The 22,024-nt window shown below is 39.6% G+C and overlaps 1 protein-coding gene across 1 annotated transcript in view; it reads right to left on the reverse strand.

Annotated features, from left to right (window-relative positions):
* The window catches only part of RORB (RAR related orphan receptor B), a 58,447-nt gene that overhangs the window by 24,043 nt on the left and 12,380 nt on the right, over nt 1-22,024 (reverse strand). The window contains exons 3-4 of the mRNA XM_069573714.1: nt 21,562-21,703; nt 14,059-14,460 (exon numbers count right to left, since the gene is read on the reverse strand). Coding sequence (XP_069429815.1) covers nt 14,059-14,460; nt 21,562-21,703 — 544 coding nt within the window. The remainder of the gene's footprint in view (nt 1-14,058; nt 14,461-21,561; nt 21,704-22,024) is intronic.

The raw sequence follows: 22,024 nt of genomic DNA on the forward strand, positions 1-22,024 counted from the left end.
TCCTCTGTCCACAGAATTCTCCAGGCAAGAATACAGGAATGGATAGCCATTTCCTTCTCCAGGAGGTCTTCCCGACCCAGGGATCAAACCCGGGTCTCCTGCCTTGCAGGTGGATTCTTTACCATCTGAGCCACCAGGGAATCCCTTGGGAAATCAGAGTACTTAGGAATTCTGTAAGTGGGATATGAGTAAAATGAAGATGAGCGACGTTTCTTCCTAGCAACTGCTCTTGGCTCATATGGAAGTGGAGTTTCTCTTGTCTTGCAGGCTGTGCCATTTTAAATGCAATTTCTGTCTTTTTAAGTAGCTATATTTCATTTCTTCTGCAGGAGAAATCTCAAAGCAGTACTTAGGTACCTTTTTTTTTTTTTACCTCGTTAAGCTTCTGATTTATATGGCATGAAATAAATTGAGTTTTAGTAATGTAGAGAATTAAAAAGGTAAGCTTAAGTTTCTAATGAACCTTCCAAATAAAAAATCTCATATAGCCATTGCCTGGCACATTATATACACTGAATAAATGGTAGCCACAATTGTCATTATTGGGACATTCTACATAGTTTTTCATCAGGGAAGCAATCTGACCATACAATGGAGACAAAACAGAGATATTTAATTTTGGAATCAGTGCTACTGAAGGAAGATATTTCAATATTTATTAGAGTTGTTCAGTCAGAACCATAAGCTGATGGATATAGAAGATGCTACAAAATTCTAACTTATGATTATTGTTATGCTCTATTGGATTCAGCATTGAGCATTTCTAGATTTTCATTGCTTATCATATTATAAAGATCCTTTCTTTAAAAAAATCCTATATTCAAAATTTTATTGAACATCCTCCTATGTTGTAAAACAGGGCAGGAAATATTCTATACATCATATTAAAATAGATTGGCATGTCATGGTTCATCATTTTTCAATTTCACTTGGGCAGTCTAATTACTAAGACTCAAAAAAACATATCTATTCCTCAGTAGGTATATAATGAAAACATAAGATTTTTATGGCTCTATAGTTTTCAAACCTTTATCTTCTCGGTGTAGTCTGTTTTCATTTTCAAAGATATACGATTTGTCAGTAATTTACAGGCTTCAGGGTTTATAAGCAAAATTACAACTGCACTCAAAATTGCACTGTGAAAAACTTTTTATCTGTTCTTTTACAACATTTCCTGAGAATTCTTGGCCAAAGGTTAAGAATTCTCTAGCTCTCTGCCACCAAAATTTAGGCTTCTACGGCTTATGAGAGAAGTGAACATAATAAACACATGGACAGATTAAGCAAAATGGAAAGTTAACTCCACATGGATGCTTTAGGACTCAGTTCAAATAGGAATGGCTTGTGTCCTCAGGTAGGATAGCTAACTGCCATGACACTTAATTCTCACTCAACCAGGCCTTACTTCCGGTCAGGCTCACATTGTGCTTATTTGAGTGGATGTTTTTACACACTTCCAGATTATAAATTCTTCAAGAACTGGACTGCAGAACCCAACATAGTGCTTTCATATATTTATTCACACGCTCACACATGGTTTTTGAGGCAGTATTACATGCCTGGCTAAGATACAGAGTGTAAAAAATGACATTCTTTTTTTGTAAAGGATCTTATAATAATATCTTGTCATATCGTGATATAACAAATACCATGAGTTATTGTGGGAGCCCAAAGAAGAAAATGTCTAACTTAGTCTGAGGAAGGCAGAAAAACATCCATAGAGAAGATGCCTGTTGACCTGAGTCTGAGCAGGAGCTTGTCACATAAAGAGAGAGACAGACCTGAGGTAGAAGGGATGATGGAAAGGCACAGAGAGAAAACTAGCTCTGAGCTGGATAACTGCTGACATTATACTTTACATCTTTACAATCTTTACCTTTTACAAACAATTTCCCTTTGACTGAGGAAAAAAGTGAGGTTCAGAAAGAGTGAGTGACTTTAGACCCATTTTCACAAAGGTAACAAATGGTGTTTTGAAATCAGCTCTGTCTTTCCCAGCAAAACATCTATATTGTTGGCAGTGTAGAGTGCATGAAGAGATGAAAAGAGGGAAAAGGGAGACTAGAGATGGACACTGTGACTGGAGATGGAGCAGCTGAGTAAGCCAGGCCGAAGGGTTCGAATTTTATCTTGTAGCAATTCAGAGTTAGTGGAAGCTGTGAGGCAGGAGAGTGACATGGTCAGTCTTCTGTTTTTAAAGGGTTATCCTGGCCACGGCAAAGCAGATGAGACGGCACTATGGAGTGAGTGAGATTAATCAGGCTGTTGTGAAAAATACAGGCAATGTGACGGATTTCTGGACAAGGCGAGAATGACAGAGAAAGAGTGGAGGGGCTAAATTTAGGACAGTTCTGAAGAAGGATGCACAGGATCAGCAAGGGGAGTGTGTGTGTGTGTGTGTGTGTGTGTGTGTGTGCACGCGCGCATGAGAGAGAGAACATTACAGTAGGTACTCAGCCAATGTTTAGTTAGTAAAGATAATGTTGAAAATATCCATCTATCCATTCATCCCCTCGTTTTCTGCTTTATTTGATAAAGGATTTTAGTAAGCTAAGACTGACCCTTTGTTGGATGATCTTAAAGCATTAGCGCTCACGACAGCTTTGAAGTCAAACAGTAAACGTGAGTGTTTGTTTCCCGTACCCTCATGGTGAGAAATACAAGGCAGATCTCTTTCTGACATAAGACCTGTATCAATAAAGGCCAAGACACCGTAGCAGCAGGAGCAGGAGCAGTCCTTTTCCACTTCCTTCCTCGGGTCTGCAGATCAAAGGTGAGCCCTGTGCAAAAGCCAGATTGACCCTCTCAAGGCTCAGCAGGGGGTGGGTGAGGTCTGTATAAACCACACAAGTAAAGCTAGACTTGGTGCCTAGGGAGCAAGGCCAGAAGACTCATTCTGTCCATTAGAAAGATGCATGACCATCAGAGGAGATGGTTTGTTTGGCCTGAGAGTCTGCAGTTGTGAAACGGGGAGAAGGATTTAAAAAGAGGGGACAAAGGAAGAGACAATGAATACAGTATGCAAAGTTCCTGCTGGGCGCCAAAGGAACTTTCAAGAGTCCTTGCCTGGAAAAATAGAAAAGGTGAGAGTAAACAGTATGATCTCAAGGGACCAACCACGTGAGAAAGTCCAGACAAAGAGACTGAAGTAAACGAGCAGGGGATGTGGAATCTTTCTGGGCAATCACACATCCTTCATCCATTTCCCTGACTTGGACTGCAGTTGCTTCTCAAAGCCCAGGTTTGGTCAGATCCTTTAACCAGCTTGGGTTGCAGACCGCACATGCTGAGAAAGGAGTCGGCTCACGTTATGCTGGGATATTGGGTCCACAGATGTACGGCCCCAATGACTGAATAATAGGAAATTCTACCACCTTCAGAGATGATGCCCCTGGACTATACTCTCCTCTCCCTGAGACCAGGGATGAGGCTAGAGATTTCTTAAGTGGATCTGAAAATGCAACTCCATCTTCTCAGTAGTTAAGATTTGGTTTATGTCAATGAGACAAAGGTTTGTCCATTTCACTAAGAGTACATGGGCTGCTTTGATAGTTAATAAAATGATATCAAGGAATGAGAAAAACAATTTCATATGTTCAGTTCAAGTCATTCCTTTCCAATAGGAAGTGAGGAGAAAAGTAAATATTGATGCTGGCAAGGAAAAACAGGGTGTATAATTACAAATTAATAGTAAGTCCACCTTTCTCATTTTTTCTTTGCTAATTAAAAAAAAAATCTTGCTCTCATTTACTCTCTCATCTCTTTTTTTTCCCCCCTTAAATTCCTGTTTTATTTTTAGACTTTTACTGTTACACTTTCCTTGAAGGAAGGCTTATTAGAACCCAAGACTTAAAACCAATTAATAGAATTTGTAACTTCACGTTAAGTATCTTTACAAGATACAAAAGACAATATTTCAAATGAAAGAATAATCCTATAAATCTTTAAAATAATGGATACAGAGATATGTTTATGGCATAGATTGTGGTGATAGTTTCATGGGTGTATATTAACCTCCAAATTAATTAAATTGTATGCATTAAATATGAACAGATTTTTGTATGTCAATTATTACCTCAATAAAGAGATTTAAGAAATAACTGATGCAGGCAAATGTACTTTATAATTTTTTGATGAAAAATACTGTTAAATTTGCTACACTTCCCTAGAAGCTTTAGGAGTAATCTTAGATCCACTTATGAGCAAAAAGAAGAGAGAAAGTAAGTTTTTGAAGGGAAAACTGGAATAAAATTGATAGTAATTCTCAATAGGGTGTGCAAAAATTGTAGAACACTGGATCTGGAACTAACTTCCTTCCTCTATTTACAAAAGGACTGTATCTAAATAATTCCAGAAGTTAGTTGGGTCACCTGTCTCTCTCTGAAACTGTAAAGTTTCCCTCCCCTACCCCAATCCCAGTCAATCTTCATTGTGATCTGTGGAATAAATCAAAGAAGTATGAAAAAAGTCCCTCCTGAAAGTATTTACAAATGGTTGAGATGGACATGAGACACACAGGTCAATGGATTTAAAAGGTTTATCATATCAGACAGTATAAAACAATATTTGAAGTAATGTTTAAAGAAATATATGAAAAATAACTTATTATGTATTAATCCATATAGTAAAGCAAAGTTTGGAAAGAAGTAATTTAAATTACCTAGTACTATGTAGAAAAAAGGCTACATCTGCTTATTTTGATGAGAAGTAAGTAAACTGACAAGTAAGGTGGCAATTTCTTGTTTATAACTGCAATATCATAAAATGAGGACCAGCTTGCAGCTACTAAAATAGCAAGTGACCTTCTGCATCTCTGATTTCAACCACTCAGCGGGTTTTTTCCACCAAAGGGGCTTATTTTAGCTCTCACTCGACATTTCAGCAAATGGTGTGCTCCAAAGGCTACAGTGTCTCAGACACGGATTGCACGGGTGGTTTCATTAGAATCCCACATCCTGGGAGCGGGGAAAGTTGAGTATATCTTTAAAAACTGCTGCTTTCGGTGTTATTACCAAGAGCACCCGTGGCCCAACTGTATCAAGGCGAGAAAGCTGAGGCTCAAAGCTATATTTAGTACTAGAGGGAGTTGCATCTGAACTTCCTAATTCTTTCTCTTCCTCCTTTTTTTTCTCATGAGAAAGGATGGTTTCTTCTTTGTGAACTATAGCCCCTATTCATTCTTCTCCATAGGAATTAAACGAAAAAAAAAAAAAAAACACTTGGAAGTATTCTTCTTAAAATACTATATATCAGCCTCAATCGAAATGATTAATGAATTTTTAATTTATCACTTGCCTTAAGGATCTAGAGAACTGCTCAATTCCCTGTTTAGTTTATACTACTAGTGTGGAAGTGGAATTCTTAGGGGATTCGCTTTGAATTAATGCCAGGATATCTCCACGGACTTGCTCAAGGCAAGTTTTAAGTGCCTGCATTAGATTTTCAGAATATCAAGACTCCTCAGAACCCACACACTGAGGCAGTAACTCTAATATATTAGAACAATTGGTTTAAAGGTGGAACATTTAACCAAGTGTGCATTTTGTCTTTTTGACAATAGACTCCCAGTTTTATAAGCTTTCTGTCATTAAATAGAACAAGTCTACTGGTTAGGGTGTAACAGACGACAGTGTCAGAGAGGACAAGGTTACTTTTAAGGCCTTTCTGATTTTTCTAATCTCTATTTAGAGATGATTATTTTGAGGGCCTAAGTAGAAATGTGCTACCAGCATAGAAACATCAATATTAAAGCTTAAAACAGCCATCTAGTAGTGATCCATAACCTCAATAGGAGGAAGGAAAGATTTTCAGCACATATTTCAAATTCTTTAAATTTTTTGAAGAAGAATTTGGAGCCATAAATAACCCATAACTCATGTGTTGGTTCAGTTTCAAGGTCCAATCACTCATCGCTCTCTTACCAGTGAATTAGGAAAGCTTCTGGTCTCCTTTTCAAACAAATTCTACAGCCAATTATTATATCAGAGAATGGCATAACTGATTTTTACTTCATGTAGGTCTTAAGCAAAATGCTCTAAAGTTCTTTAGAAAGATATATTAAGAAAATATAAGATTATGTTATTACCTATAAAAATGATGAAAATGTGATAAAATACAATTCAATAAAACATGAACACACACAGAGAAAAACAGTGGAAAAATTGGATTAATGCTACAAGTAATAATACCTGGGCAAAGACTGCATAAACAGATTAATAAATAAAATGGCTATAATTTTATCAAATTTCAGGAAGCTCAGGTGAGAGCACTTTAAAATTAAGAAAACAGAAACTAAAGCAGAAAGAAAAACTGAAAGAATCCATATGGCATTTATATTTAAACAGAGTATATCCAAAGGGAAAAAAGACCATAAGCAGCAAAACAAATTAACTATCTAAAAGGGTGACTTCTTAATAATTTAATAATGGAAAGCTGTTTTGGAACACAGTGTTTTGTTTCACTGCAATAGTGCATGTCTAGTTTTAGAGACGGAGAAGGCGATGGCACCCCACTCCTGCACTCTTGCCTGGAAAATCCCATGGACGGAGGAGCCTGGTGGGCTGCAGTCCATGGGGTCGCTAAGAGTCAGACACGACTGAGCGACTTCACTTTCACGCATTGGAGAAGGAAATGAGAACCCACTCTGGTGTTCTTGCCTGGAGAATCCCAGGGATGGGGGAGCCGGTCGGACAGTACTGAAGTGACTTAGCAGCAGCAGCAGCAGCAGCAGAACAAGCAAAAACAACATAATCCTGAGCCCATGAAAATCTTAACCACTCTCTTTTAGAAAGTGCACCTCCCTCTCCACGTCACCCAAAGGACACTCAGCAGGTCACAGATGATGGAAACCTAATTATGAAAATTGCCCAGGGCCATCATTAGGATTGACTTTTACTATTTGGATTTTGCTGACATATGGATTGACCGTTAATTTAAACAGAAGCAATCCCTCCCCAACCTTATCCCCCTTTTGGAAATGTAGCCAATATAATTCTGACCTGTAGGAATAACTAAATCAGAAGACATCTTTGGAAGCAATTATTACATTTTCAAACATTTAATCTAAATTTTTAAAAGTCACTTGATTGCTTAAATAATACATTTCATTCATTGACTAATGTTTTAAAGTAAGTATTTTCTAAATAGTCTGGCACCAAATGTTCCTAGAACAAACGTGTCTGAAAACCAAATAGCAGTTCCACAATAGTCTGCATAAACAGGGCTCAGATTTAAAAAGTAAATTTCTTTTTCTCAGTAGCAAGGGTATATTGTCACATATCCTTATCTATAGCTTACGTCTAAAATAAAAGTCTTTCCAGCTAGAAACATTTTCAACAGGCTTCCCCACACTTGTAAACATCACAGAAATAAATCCTGTACTGGTTGGGAGCGAGCCTGTTAAGTTGGTTGTGTACTATGGTAATGAAAACCAAAGTGTATCAAGCTCCAACAACTCCTACCCATCAGTTGACATTTCTGTGTACCATAGCTTATGTGGTATTTTAACCCCTGCCAGTTCTTCCCAAAATGGGTATTTGAAAATGTGGCCAAAGCAGGACCTATTCACCCCAATCAGTGGAAGAACGATTCAGAGCTATTTCTGAGAATCAGTGTCAAGCTTGCAATGCTGGGAAGTCCTAGTCAACAGTGGGGCTGTTTCAGAGGCTGTCTTATAAGCATAAACACTCTATCCTTCAATAAGTCAGCAGCAGAACCTCATGAAATCTCCTTTCCTCTTCCTTATTGCAGAATAGTTTATGTCTATTATGGCTTTTGAAATTGAGTGTAGAAAATGAAATTGGTTTTCCCATAGCTTCCCAATTTTTTTTTTTTTTTGATTGGTGGATTTTAAAGTCTTCTTAGGATGTCCTGAGTCAAAAATTAATTCCAAACTAGTATCTCCAGGAGAAGTCTCCTGAGGAAGGTCAGTTTTATACAATTTCAACTCAAAACAGAAAAGATGATTTACCTAATGTAGTGAATGCTAGCATGCAAGGAAAGCTGTACTGACAGAGATGTGAGCATGTCACGGCCAACGCGCATACATGTGCTGTGAGTGGAGGCACAGGCTTATAAGCACTTCAGTTGAGCATATAGGTATGTATTGCTTATGATGTAGATCATTTATATATATATATATATACATATATATACACATATATATATGAATCATTGCACTCACTGAGCATATATATATATATACACACATATATATGAATCATTGCACTGAGCATGATAGGTGAGTGACTATAACACATTACTAGGTGACTTTGGAGATTTTTTTCAGATTGTTTAAGGATATCTAGAGGATGAGATGGCTGGATGGCGTCACTGACTCGATGGACGTGAGTCTGAGTGAACTCCGAGTGTTGGTGATGGACAGGGAGGCCTGGCGTGCTGCGATTCATGGGGTCGCAAAGAGTCGGACACGACTGAGCGACTGAACTGAACTGAACTGAGAAAAGATATGGATTTGAATAAAAACCTAGGAAAGAAATACGGGCTTCCCATGTGGTTCAGTAGTAAAAACAATCCACCTGCCAAAGAAGGAGGAGGAAATGGCAACCCATTCCAGTCATTATCTTGCTGGGATAATCCCGTGGGCAGAGGAGCCATGTGGGCTATAGCCCATGAGGTCGCAGAGTCGGACACGACTGAAGCGACAGAGCATGCCCACAGGAAAGAGTTACAGTGTCCTTTGTCCTGGGATGGTCTAAAATAACTCATGACCATTGACTACTTAATACAGTTGTGACCATGGTAGAGATCCCAGAAATGTGACAAATTGAGCTGCATAGCCCAGCCCCCACACTCATGAAATTTCTCTTTTTTTTCTTTTTGAGATAGAAGATGGGATTCTGGAAATAAGCGGCTTCTTGGGATGTAGTGCATGGATAGTTCGCTACTCAGAGATGTCAAGTAAATCCCTCTCAAGTAACCAAGGTCACCTGGATAGGCCTGCGGCTCAACTAAGAACATATCTTAATCATTTGTCCCCCTTTTTCTTTCAAGAGGGAGCCAGGGAGGTGATCAGGTTGAAGTGGGCCAGGGAGGACAGGTGGATTGACCCTGAAGCTGTACCCATACAAAAGCTTACTCTTTACTTTGATTGTACATAAACTTGGGATGGTTTGGGGTTGGTCACCACCCTCTCCTTGGGTAGCTCCTGGTTGTCCTCGATATTGACTTTTTTTTTTTTTCCCAAGAGCATGAGTGAAGAGAAGAGGGTGGTGCACACTTCTGATGTGACTATGGTTATTAACTGTATAGTTGACAGGACCATTTTACCCATGGAAACTTCCTATGGAAACTCCCACCACAGACATCATTCAGGATTGCTTAGTTGCCTATAAGTCCTTTTCTCTCCACTACTGTACCCTTCTCCTTGGGAAGCAGTTGTAACAAAGGGGATATTTGTGCATAGGCCCAGAGTGTCCACCAGGAAGTGGGAGAACCATTATCCTTCAAAATCATTTAGTCCATTGGCCCTATTTTTCAAATGAAGAGACTGAGCTCCAGAGAGCTGAATAATTTTGAACAAGTTCATGTGGCTCGCATGTGGAGCCAGGATTTCCTAAACTGCCTGCATAGGACCTGTGTTCCAGTGAGGGTGACAGGAGTGTCAGATGACAATGGAAGTTCACAAGATGTCTTCCACCAAGGCAAAAAGGAAGAGCTCAAGACACTGGATTTCCATTTCCCTGACCTGCTTGAATGGTTTTCCTCACCGATTTAGTCTACTTATATTCATTTTTAAAGACTTATTAGGCACTTGCTCCTAAGTGGAATGCCTATGTGTGTTTGATACAGGTGCCACTAGAAGACATAGAAAATACATAGCTGGAGTTAAACTCTATTCTCTGTACCATTTCTGAATGAGCAGTTGAATATGCATAGTAGAGTTAAGCAGTTATAAAATATTTACCTCAAAAAGCCTATGCCATTGAAAATGCTGCCTTATGACTGTAGCACTTGCTTGGTGTTCTTAGGAAAGAACAACTGAAACACGATCAAGTTTTATAGAATTTTCCCCAATAAAACAGCACTAGAAATATCTTCCATGTGTCTATTTAGCTTTGATAAAAAAAAGTAGTACATCACAGGGATTAGAGCACCTTTAGGCCAATCCCTTTTTGTAAACTTCTCTGTTAATACACAGCTTCTGAATAGAAGAATTTGCTAAAAAGAGGTTTATTTCTATCTTTTGATGTTTAAAATTCCAGGTTTCATAAATAGAACACAAAAGGAATAGGAAAGTAAATCTACAGTTAAGATTATATAGCAGGGATCAATGAATTCACATTTCATTGTCCTTCTGGAGAGAAAATTACTGAACAGCAAACTCAGACGATATATGTAAAAGGCAGTCTATACCATTAGCACTGAAGCTAATTTGATGGATTCCCCTCCCCCCGTTTTTAAAAGCACATTGATTGGCTGTGTGAATTGTCTTGCTGTCTGGTGTCTCATAGATACACTGTCAATCATCTTTGAGCTTAAATGAGTTTTCATTAAGAGTATTAGTCCTGCAGAATTTTTCGCCTCATCGGAAGGCTGTGGTGAGGGAGCTAACACACAGCCTCTCACTTTCTTTCTCAGCTTGTTTGCCAGTCTGCCTCTAGAAAGCTCTCTCTCCCTGCCACCAGCCGCTGCAAAATCTTATTTGTAAAGATAAACACATGCACCATGCCAGCTTGAGATAAAATTCCTGCTAAAACCAGGTAAACCTGATGCCTAATTATTAATTTGCAGCTGCCTTTTGCCTTTTGCTTAGCTAGTGAGGGGCTCCCTTTGTTTGATGGGAGGAAACGTAGTTAAGAGAGGGTTTTGCTGTTACTCCGACCTGGGTTCACTGGCTTACTCTGCTTTTAATAAGTTTTGTAACTTTTGAGACTCAATGTTTTCACCTGCAAAATGGATATACAAATACTTATATAACAGGCATAAGAGGGGGTTATAAGCATTAAATATTCCTTGGCACCATGTAGGTGCTCAATAAAAGGTAATTACATAACTGGTAATGACTAGGAATGTTATTAGGTAATAAGGAGATGAATACATTTATGATATAAATTATCATCGATAATAACAGTGATGATGATAAGGCTTATGCAGGACAGATACTGTTCTAAGGATTTTCAAATATTAACTAATTTGATCCACATGCCCAGGTTGGGGCTATTCTTGCATCACGTTTGCAACTGAGACTCAGCTTAGGTAAACTGACTGAAGGAAAAGCCGCAGCCAGGTTTTGAACTCAGGCAGTCCGACTGTAGAACCGAAGTTCTTAACTACTGTGCATCGCTGGTGCCCTCCTGCCCGCAGAGACGGTTATGATGCTTTAGTGAAATGAATGGCAGTCTTTTAGGTGGTGCAGGGAAACACTGCGCATCACACTGTTGTGGCTCCGGTAGGGATCTCCATCCGACGCGCAGAGGAGTTTGTGTCCACTAGATGGCGTTGCCGTTTTAACGAAATGGGAACCAAGGCAATGCTTAGGCTCAGGAGCCAGCTAAGTTTGAGAGCTCTCGGGAGGACAATGTAATTGCATCCCCAAAAGTCTGATGGAAGAAACCTCCAAAATTTACCGCAGATCTAGAGATCTCTAAAGACTAATAGTATCTGGAAATGAGAAGAATAAATGCTAGTTTGTTTTGGGGTCAATGTCTGTGTAGAAAATCTGGATGGATTTCGAGATTCTCTAGTTCAGGACAGAAGGGAAATGACCTGGGTAGAGTTACCTGAACTTCATGTTTGTGGCTGCAGTTCCCTTCCTATAATACCTCCTACTGATTCTAAATCGCAAAGAAACTGTGATTTAGAACTTAAATCACGAAGATTTTTGAATTCTTAGAAGTCTTTCTTTTTTCTGTATGGAACAGAAGACTGCCCAACAATTGTTTCTGCTTCCGTATGTTTTAAACATGTGTTCCAAATCAGTAGCAAACTTAGGCACTCAGATATTAAGTAGGCTAAAAGCAAAAAATGGTGCCTAGTTCCTTTTCCTTTTAACATGTCCTCTTGGAAAGACTGAGTGACTTTACTTAAACCGATTGTCCTCTATTGACTGACAGTGCAGTTTGTGGACATCAAGCCCAGAGCAAATAGTAGGGTAATGGATAAGCACGAGAACTCCAGAATCAGATAGCCTGGGATGGAAGTTGGTGCTATCCTTTAGTAATCAAAGGATATGGGCAGGTCACGAGACATCTCTGAGCCTCTGTTTCCTCATCAGTAAAATGGGAATAATAGTTTTTACCTATCTTATAAGATGCTTGTGAAAATTAAGTTTGTGAAGTGCCTGTGACATGGTCCCTGCTGAAGAGAGAAATCTAATGAATATTTTTGTTATCAGCGCTGATGGGCAGTTTTCTACGTCCTTCAGCTGTGCATGTTGCTACAAGGGCTTTATCGACCACTTCTTTGCTCCCTGCCACAGGCTTAATTGCTGAGAGAGAGAAATAACGTTCCAGGTTTTGTAACTGTGTCACACCACGTCTTCCTCAGCCAGATGGGAGAAGTAGCCAAGATGCATATGGCATGTCCTTCATTATGTGTTCACATCAACTTTATTTAAAACACTCGTAGGCTTTGTGCTCCTACTCACTGTTTAGACAGAGAAGGTGACTGAACACGTGGTGGATAAGTGGAAACAGCTCAGAGCTACTGAGTGCTTACTGAGTGCCAAACGTGGCTCTGTTTTACATGTATGAACTCGTGGAATTCTTACAACCATGGTGAGATCTATGAGCTAGTACTTTTGGAGAAACAAATAGAATAAGCAAACTGGAATTGCGAAACTTGCTTTCCAGCTCAGATAATAGGCCACAGATCCAGGATTTGAATTCAAGTGGCCTAGTACCTATTTTTTGGCAATGCCAAGTGAGACCTTAGTTCCCCAACCAGGGATTGAACCTGCAGTGGAAGTTCCCTTGCAGTGGAAGAGCAGAGTCTTAATAACTAGATCACCAGGGAAGTCTGCAAGTGGCCTGGTTCTTAACCACTCTTTTCTGCTACCTCTTAGGGAGAGATCTGAGGAGGCCTCAGACTTCTGAGCTCCACACTGCTTTCCCCTGTGCACTGAATACTGCAAAGAAGCCTGCTACAGCCACTGCCTGTGAGCTCCTCCGGGACACTGTTAACAGGCAGCTCTGTCACCCAGGAGGGTAATGTGTTAAACCTACATCCATATTTTTATGGCAATTACTGAATAAAATCAACTGACTAGACATTTAACAGACTCTTAAGCTTAATAGGGTAAAAGAGTTGTGAGGAGAGAAGATAGAGCACCTAGACAGATGCACTCTGGAACACCACTCCTTAGCAAGGACACTGCCGCAGCAAGAGGGTAGTGTTGCTCAGGCAGCTGTGCCTGGGACTCTTCCTGCTCAGTGGAGCTTATTTGTTGCTCTTCTGTAACTACAGTCTTTTTTTTTTTTTTTCACTGAACTCTAGACTTTATTTGGATTCCACCAAGTTTTTCACGTCCTGTTTACATTCCAGATCCAAGGTGGATTGTACTCTTTTTATTGCCAGGAATTCAGACTTTATTCCAATGTAAAATTCTTGAATTGAGATTTACAAGAGGCTTAGAGGTCTTTGGGTCTATCCTTCTGCCTCTACACAGAAGGAAACTGACATTTGTCCCATTATCTTAGAGAGTTGGAGCCCTGTTCGTTCACTTTCTTCTACATACTGCTTCTATATCCCTTAGCTATTTCACTTTTAATAGCATTACTTTGAACACTTGCTGAAATTTTGTTTATACCAATAACATTTTTCCTTCAGTGATGAACCCAAATCCAACAGATAGCATCTGTTCTTTACAGATAGCATCTATTTATAATTCCTTCTTTCTTCCTTTGCTTGAAATAAACTTTTATGGGCCTTGGGAACAATGACAGTTGTTAGACTATATTTTAAAATCAATTAGTTTTCACATTAGAAGTCATGAAAGCAAGTAATTCACCTTAAACCTAAGAAAATGATCTTACAAAACAGGACCAAGGCCACTTCAAAGTAGAATTTCCAAAAATGTTCTGGAAGATTTCCACTTACCAATTTCGCTCATTGTTATCCCTGGTGCTAACTGCCCGTTGTTGAAAGAGCTATAGGTAAACAGGTTGGGTACGGATGTGAGGTCATAGATAGGTTCTTGCTTTATCTGCTTGATTCCAGTCATGTCAAGTCCTGACTGATCGGGGGATGGCTGGCCGGAATCCACGTTGTAATAACCCTCAGACTTCGGCAGGTCAATGACGTGTCCATTGGCATACGTGCCGCTGGCCTCATTGTTCAGGTTGTTGAGGCCGTTGCTGATGCCGCCGCCATACACCCTGGCGAGGGCTTCCGCCTCCCCACTCTGCTGCTGCCGCTGTTCCTGCAGCCGCTGCTGGTGCTTCTGCACCTCAGCATACAGGCTGTCTCTTTGCTTCTTGGACATCCTCCCAAACTTCACAGCTGGCGGGAGACAAAAGTAGAAAACGGCACTTGCGGTTATCTCTCTCATTAACTACTGGGAGTTCAAGAGCTCACGATGACTGTCTCCTCAACACAAAATGCACAAAGTCCAAGTCCCATAGCCCCTGAGTCCATTGGTTTGCACTCCACGTTTGCTGAAAGGCTATATTCAGGGATTTCTGTAATGGTTTATGTGCATAGTGAGAACTAAGTCTAAGCTAGGAAGAAATTTAAATACTCATGGATGTATTTCTCATTGCTGTGAAGTTAGAAGGCACATTTCCTTGTTCTTTCTTACTTGTGGGGAAAATAAAATTCACAAAAATCTCAAACTACCACATAGTATCTATTCAAATGTCAGCTAACACTCATCATTAACTTCCCTCCTAAGCGTTAGGATTTCTGGATTGTCAGCCAAGACCCTATTATTTCACTATTTTCTAAATAGCAGGTTGGGTAAGACCAAGATGTAGAACAGGGTGAGAAACACAATTTTAAGTAACATCATTTGCCTTCACTTCTCTACATCTGAGTCTCTATTTCTGCTTTGCCAATAAGTACATCTGTATCATTTTTCTACATAGGAGCATTATTACACAATATTTGCTTTTTTTCTTTTTGACTGACTTCACTCTGTATGACAGTCCCTAGTCCATCCCTGTCTCTACAAATGGCACAATTTCGTTCCTTTTCATGGCTGAGTAATATTCCATTGTATATATGTACCACATCTTTATCTGTTCGTTTGTTGATGGAAATTTAGGTTGCTTCCATGTCCTGGCTATTGTAAATACTGCTGCAATTGTAGTATCTTTCAAACCTCTTTCAAAACCTCCTTGCTTTAGATTTCTATGCACTCTAGGTGAAACGGGCTTCCCTGGTAGCTCAGCTGGTAAAGAATCTGCCTGAAATGCAGGAGACCCCAGTTTGATTCCTGGGTTGGGAAGATCCCTGGAGAAAGGATGCCTGCTCCAGTATTCCTGGGCTTCCCTAGTGGCTCAGATGGTAAAGAATCTGCCTGAAGTGCAGGAGACCTGGATCTGATCCCTGGTTGGGCAGATCTCCTTAAGCAGGGCATGGCAAACTACTCCAGTATTCTTGCCTGGAGAATCCCCAAGAACAGAGGAGCCTGAGCAACTAAGCACACTAGGTGAAACAGCTATTGTAGTGGATTGCCTGCTTTAATAACCCTGATGCTTTTTGCCTGTGTGCCTTCTCTTTCTCATATAAATTTGCAATGCCCTTTCATTCTGTGCAGGCATCCTGCTCCACCCCTTTGACTCAGGGTCATGCTCTGGGCCCATGGGATATTGATGTATGTAAGCTTCCCTGGTCGTTCAGGTAGTAAAGAATCTGTCTGCAATGTGGGAAACCTGGGTTCGATTCCTGGGTTGGGAAGATCCCCTGGAGGAGGACCTGGCAACCCACTCCAGTATTCTTGCCTGGAGAATCCCCATGGACAAAGGAACCTGGCAGGCTATACAGTCCATGTGGTCACAAAGAGTTGGACACAACTGAGCAACACACGCACAGACAGAGGGCTTCCCTGGTGGCTCAGTGGTGAAGAATCTGCCTACAATGCAGGAGTCACAGGGGACACAAGTTTGATCTCTGGGTCACAAAGATCCTGTGGAGGAGGGCATGGCAACCCACTCCAGTATTCATGCCTGGAGAATCCCATAGACAGAGGAGCCTGGCAGGCTACAGTCCATGGGGTCGCAAAGAGTCGGACGCGACTGAAACCACTTAGCACGCACGCACGCACACACACAATGCAAACAGAGACTTAAACAGTGCCTGTGTGAGTGCCTAAACTAGTCTGCTGGAGGATAAGAGATGTGAAACACAGCAGAGCCATCTCAGTCAAAGCCAACTACAATTAGGAGGGTTGGAGAACTAACTGCAGCTGATAAAAGATGTGGGAATGAACCCAGACAACACCCTACATTTAGCAATTTTAGGTTCAGAATTCTGCTCACAATCAAAGCTAGCAGTGTCAAGTAAGTACGTTGCCAAGTTCCTTGCCCTGGTAAATATCTGAAAACTCACTCAATGGAGAATAGTAATGCCTCTTCCAAAAAACTGACTTATCAAGTCACTGAACAACTTAAATATTTTCAAAGAAAAAACTTAAAGTTCCACTACATTTTGAAATAATCAGGCTTAATCCTAAATCAAGGATTTTGCTGACAATGGCTTCAATATTAGTTTAGAATAAATTTTCTGTTCATTTCAGAAACACAGATGAGCCAGTTTTTCAGTTTTATGTCCCTTTCTATAGTAAGTGGTGACATATTTGGGAAAAAAAGTTACAGCACTTGGCAAAATAAACTTACTGAACTTTCCTGATAAATAAAAAATTCCTTCTCACTATTTGTAAATACATTTATTGTATTCATAGACTTATTTTTAGCAAAGGCTATATTACTATTATATTTTCAAGCAGCAGCATTCTTCTTTCCACTACCCGTTAATCAGTACAACACGTGTTTTAAATGTTTGCCCCTCTCAAATTTGAATTATTCTATTAATGAGATTCACTTGAGTATGGAGGCAGCCTCTTGTTAAACTGCTAGCTCTCAAAGAAACTAGCACAGCTCTGTATACATTGCAAGTGCTTCATAAATATTCAACAATGATAGTATTTGCTTGTGATGTGCTCTTAAACCTGATTTTGATCCCACACTTGCAAAGAACAACTTTGTGTAAATGTGTTGGAAACTTTTTCAGGTCTACTTGAAATGATAGCATTCAAAATGGAATGTAAGTTTTTGGAGTAATTTTAAAACAAAGTTGCAAACTCTGGGAGATGGTGAAGGACAGGGAAGACTGGTGTGCTGCAGCCCATGGGGTCGCAAAGAGTCAGACACCACTTAGCAACTGAACAACGATAAAACAAAGACGCTGCTTCTTCAAAGATTGCTGCTTCTTCAAAGATTGCTGCTTTCTACCACACAACTAGACACAAGGTTTTTTTTTGTTTGTTTCAAGAAGAATTCAGTTGTTGAACTTATCATCTATGACTTTTCATAGTCATTTTAAAAATTATTTTATCTTTGGCTGTAATGTTTATATCTCACTACTTATCAAGGAAACCGGTCTTAATCTAACATTTAAATGTCAAGGATATGCCTTTTTTATAGTGCTTTAAGATTTGTAGAAATAATCTGATTCCATCTACCTAAAGCTAGTTATAATTTTGAAATATTCTTTCTCATCCTCCTCAGGTTGTACTCCAATAGAGCGTCCTGTGATGATGGAACTTTCCCTGTGCTTTTGAGTGTGGTAGTCACAAGCCACATGTGGCTTTTGAGCACTTGAAATATAGCTAGTATGACTAAAGAACTGAATTGTGAATTTTTTTTAATTTTAAAAAAATTCATTTGAAAAACTTTTAATTGGAGGATAATTGCTTTACAATGAATGTTGTGTTGGTTTCTGCCATATAACAATGTGAATCAGCCATGATTATGTATATGTTCCCTCCTTCTTGAACCTCCCTCCCACCCCTCACCCCATTCCACCCCCTAGGTTGTCACAGAGCACTGAGCTGAGCTCCCTATGTTATATGACAACTTCCCAGTAGCTGTCTGTTTTACATATGGTATTATATATGTTTTCATGCTACCCTCTCAATTCGTCCCACTGCTCCTTCCCCTGCTGTGTCCACAAGTCTAAATTCTATGTAATTTTAACCAATCTAAATTTAAATAGTGACATGCAGATACCTTATTGGACAATGCCATGCTGGATAAGAAGAAGCCAAACCTGTGACACCCGCCCCTGTAGGCAGCTTTCATGTTTTCATAGAGACATGCCATTTGGAGGATACGTAATTATTTATTGCAAGGTAATTACCATGTTTGCCCTTTGGGGTACAGTTTCTTCCTACTGATACAAAACCTTTTTCTGTTTATGTTTTTTTGTAAGTAGTACTAATACAACTGGAAATAGTTTACACTGAAGATTCCTATAGCTAACATTTGTGAAGGGTCCGCTTAAAAAAAGAAATACAACGGTGGAGAAGGTTCGGTGGGTATATACATGCCCTCACTTCACACATACAGGTACATACAATATCTTCACCCATTAATACACACAAACACTTCTATGTTTGCCAAGTGGATTTGACTTTTGATTCTTTGCCAATGCTAAATTTGAGCAAATTTGTTACTGCTGAGTGTGTCTTCTACTCATATACCTGCTGTGGCTAATCCACCACTATCAAAGCTGAAATTCAGGAGAGAATGAAAGTCCAGTGGAGTCAACAGTTATATCAAGCTGTCTACTAGTAGTCATGCTGTTTCAGTGACCGGCTATAGTGAAGTAAATATTCTTACAGACAGGCATAACTTATAGAGAGCAAATGAAAAAACATAAAAATGAAGATGCCACTGTATGTCTGAGGGAAGCTGAATGGGGTGTTATGTAGAAAGAAGTTTGATGTGAGATAACTTACTGTGGCTACTGGTACTACTGCTAAAGCACTTTGAAAAGGCTTGCTTCATCTGCAGAAGGTAGCTGTAATAAATCAGTGGCAGAAGACATGCCACCTCTCATTCTTGAGTCCTTATAGACATGGCTAATCAACCATAACCTCAGGACTTTGTAATCCTTTGATACCACATACTAGGCATTAGCAATCAATAGCAGATAAACCCTATTTAGCTTCCCAGGTATTGAACTTGACAGACGTGTGTGTGCTAAGTCATGTCCGACTCTTTGCGATCCCCTGGAACTGTAGCCTTCCAGGCTTCTCTGTCCATAGGTTTTTCCAGGCAAGAAATACTGAAATTTTTGCCATCTCCTACTCCAGAGGATCTTCCTGACCCAGGGATCAAACCCATGTCTCCTGTGTCTCCTGCACTGGCAGGCTGATTCTTTACCACTGTACCACCTGGGAAGTCCATTCCCAAGTATTAGTGTGACTTACTTAGTTTACAAAGTACCCTTTATATTCAAGGCTTATAACAAACTTCCTCTATACAAATGATAAAGAAGAATTTGTTTCCCCTTAGAGAGAATCATTTTTTCCTTCTGTTGAACTCCCTTCTCCTCATTCCCAACCACTTCTATCACCCCTTAGTATTTCTTCTCATCATCAGTTTGACATAAGACATGTTTAGGAGGCAATTTGGATGATGTTCCTGGAAGCCTCAGGATTGTTTCTAGACTTAAAATCAAGAAGGATCATTATTCTTAATCCTCAGCATCCTTAGGTACTGTATTGCTTTTACTTGCATAGAAGTTTATGCTGCAGTAAGTTTCTTCCCCCTTGAGAAGGAATTGTGGCTCTATCCATAAACAATCCTTCCCCTACCAACATATTTCTTTTATGTTGTGAGATTGAGATAATCTCTTAGATTTTGTAGGCTGATGTCACTAAATCTGCCTTGGACCAAACACCCGTCCCTTGCCCATGATTCTGCTCACCAGCCCACACCAACATGATCTCTCATTCCAAATACATACTTCTTTATATTATGGGAAGAAGCACCATTTCTCAGTGGGTTAGTCTCTGTATAATTGTTAATGGAGCTTTTCAGACACTGTCAATTATTATGCCACCTTCAAATTATAAAAATGAAGTACAAAATCATCAACTCAAATTCCCACAGAATTTCACTAAATAAATTCTGAAAATCATTTAACGCTTACCTCATAATTTCTTCACTTTAGTAATGTATAAGTACACAGGGCTACAAATTTACCCTAAAGAGTAAATGTATGTGATTAGCAAATTTAGAAAAACAGACAAAAAGATTGGCTAATAGAAAAGTTTTGGAAACTTAATCTCCGTAGCTCTAGAATCTACCTATAAACTGAAGGGCTCAAGATCAGATTATTTTAATTTTTTGAGTCAAATGTATCTTATTGGTGTACTTTTGTGCAAGGCAAATTTAGGCGAGCTAGAAATTAGAGAAATGATAAGAAAAATTCAAGATGCAGCTATCTAGAGAAGGCAAGCTAAGAAGTAAACAGTGTATATGTTTAGATATCTTCTAAGCAGAGCTAAATTTATCCAAATGACTAAAAGCCCTGAATTTATTTAATAGCTTATAGAATCCCTTTATACCAAGAGACAGTGAAGGCAATTAGCTAAATTTCTTTAAAATCTAGAAATGTTTCTTTTTCCTTTTTTGGTCCATACTATCTTGAACTTCGTTAGAGGGAGTGAGACCAGAGACACAGAAATCACAATGATTCACATAAAGAGAATAAGTATCAGGGACTTTGTCTGTGTCTCAAGCTCTACATAAAAAACATTTTCATGATTCATTCAGCAAATGCTTAGGTGCTTGCTTTTAACCAGATCCTGAGGATTCAGTGGGAACTAGACAGAAATGACCCCAGGACTCAGGGCTGTTCATAATCCAATATCGGAGTGCTATGCCAGTATCAGTGCGGAAAGAATTTGTTTAGCTGAATACTTAATGGAAGCAAAGCTAGATGAAATCCTTTGTGGGAGCTTATTTGTCCTCTTCATTAATCTAAGAAAGTGCCAAGCCACCCATTTGGGTTGGGTGTGATGGTAAAGTGCACATCTGAGTCTATTCTGAGAAGGACACCATCTACACAATCCTTCTAAGACATGGAGTTCTGCTGCAGCCTCTGCTATCTTCATCTGAATAGGCCACATTCATTAATGGAGATTTTGGGCTTCCTATAGAAGCACGTTTTGTTCCTGAGCATCTCCACATAATAAACAGCTTGTGCACCAGTCCGATTTACCCAAGTGGTCCAGGTTTGCCTGAAACTTTCCAGTTTTAGCTCAGAAACTCTCACATCCCAGGAAATCCCCCATTCACAGAAAAACCTGGACAAGCGGTCACCTTTCACTCTATGTGGCTTTCACCTAATCTATTTAGCACAGGTTGCTTGGTGAGATACAGGAAAGTCTTTCCTTTCTTCCTATTTCATAAGCAAAACTATATATTTATATGCTCTTACTTTTCCTCTTAATACACTGCCAGCATGTAGCTTTCTTTACTTTGGATCCCCAATTCTCTTTGTCTAGAATTCTTCCAACCCTTTAAACAGATTCCAGCGAAGCATCCATTTGAAAGCCTTTAAGTAAGAAATAGGAAGGCAACGCCTTACCATCTCTTGACATTCCTAGGGCAAGACACTTCTGCAGTCGGCAGTGTTGGCAACGGTTTCTGTTGGTTCTGTCAATTAAACAGTTTCTCTGCCTCGGGCAGGAGTAAGAGGCATTGTTCTGCTGGCTCCTCCTAAAGAATCCCTAGAGGGAGAGAGAGAATGGGAGGCAGGTAGATTTATGAGAAGGGACCATTAACATATACTACAGTGAAAGTAACTGACTTCAATTTTTACAACTCTTTGGCTACCTCTCCTTGGATAGCTTACAGACATTTCTATTGGAGAAAACTTGGACTCTGCCAAGATATGAGGGTATCATTCATTCATTCATTCATATTTACTAAAGACATCTTTACTGTTCTGTGTGAAGTGAAACAGAACAGAGTTTCTGCTTCCAGAGAGCAGTGGGAAAGAGTGGCAGAGGAGAGTGTCACATACAACAACACTTGTTGGGGGTAATGCG

This window comes from Ovis canadensis, chromosome 2, assembly GCF_042477335.2.
Source record: "Ovis canadensis isolate MfBH-ARS-UI-01 breed Bighorn chromosome 2, ARS-UI_OviCan_v2, whole genome shotgun sequence".
Taxonomy (NCBI): domain Eukaryota; kingdom Metazoa; phylum Chordata; class Mammalia; order Artiodactyla; family Bovidae; genus Ovis; species Ovis canadensis.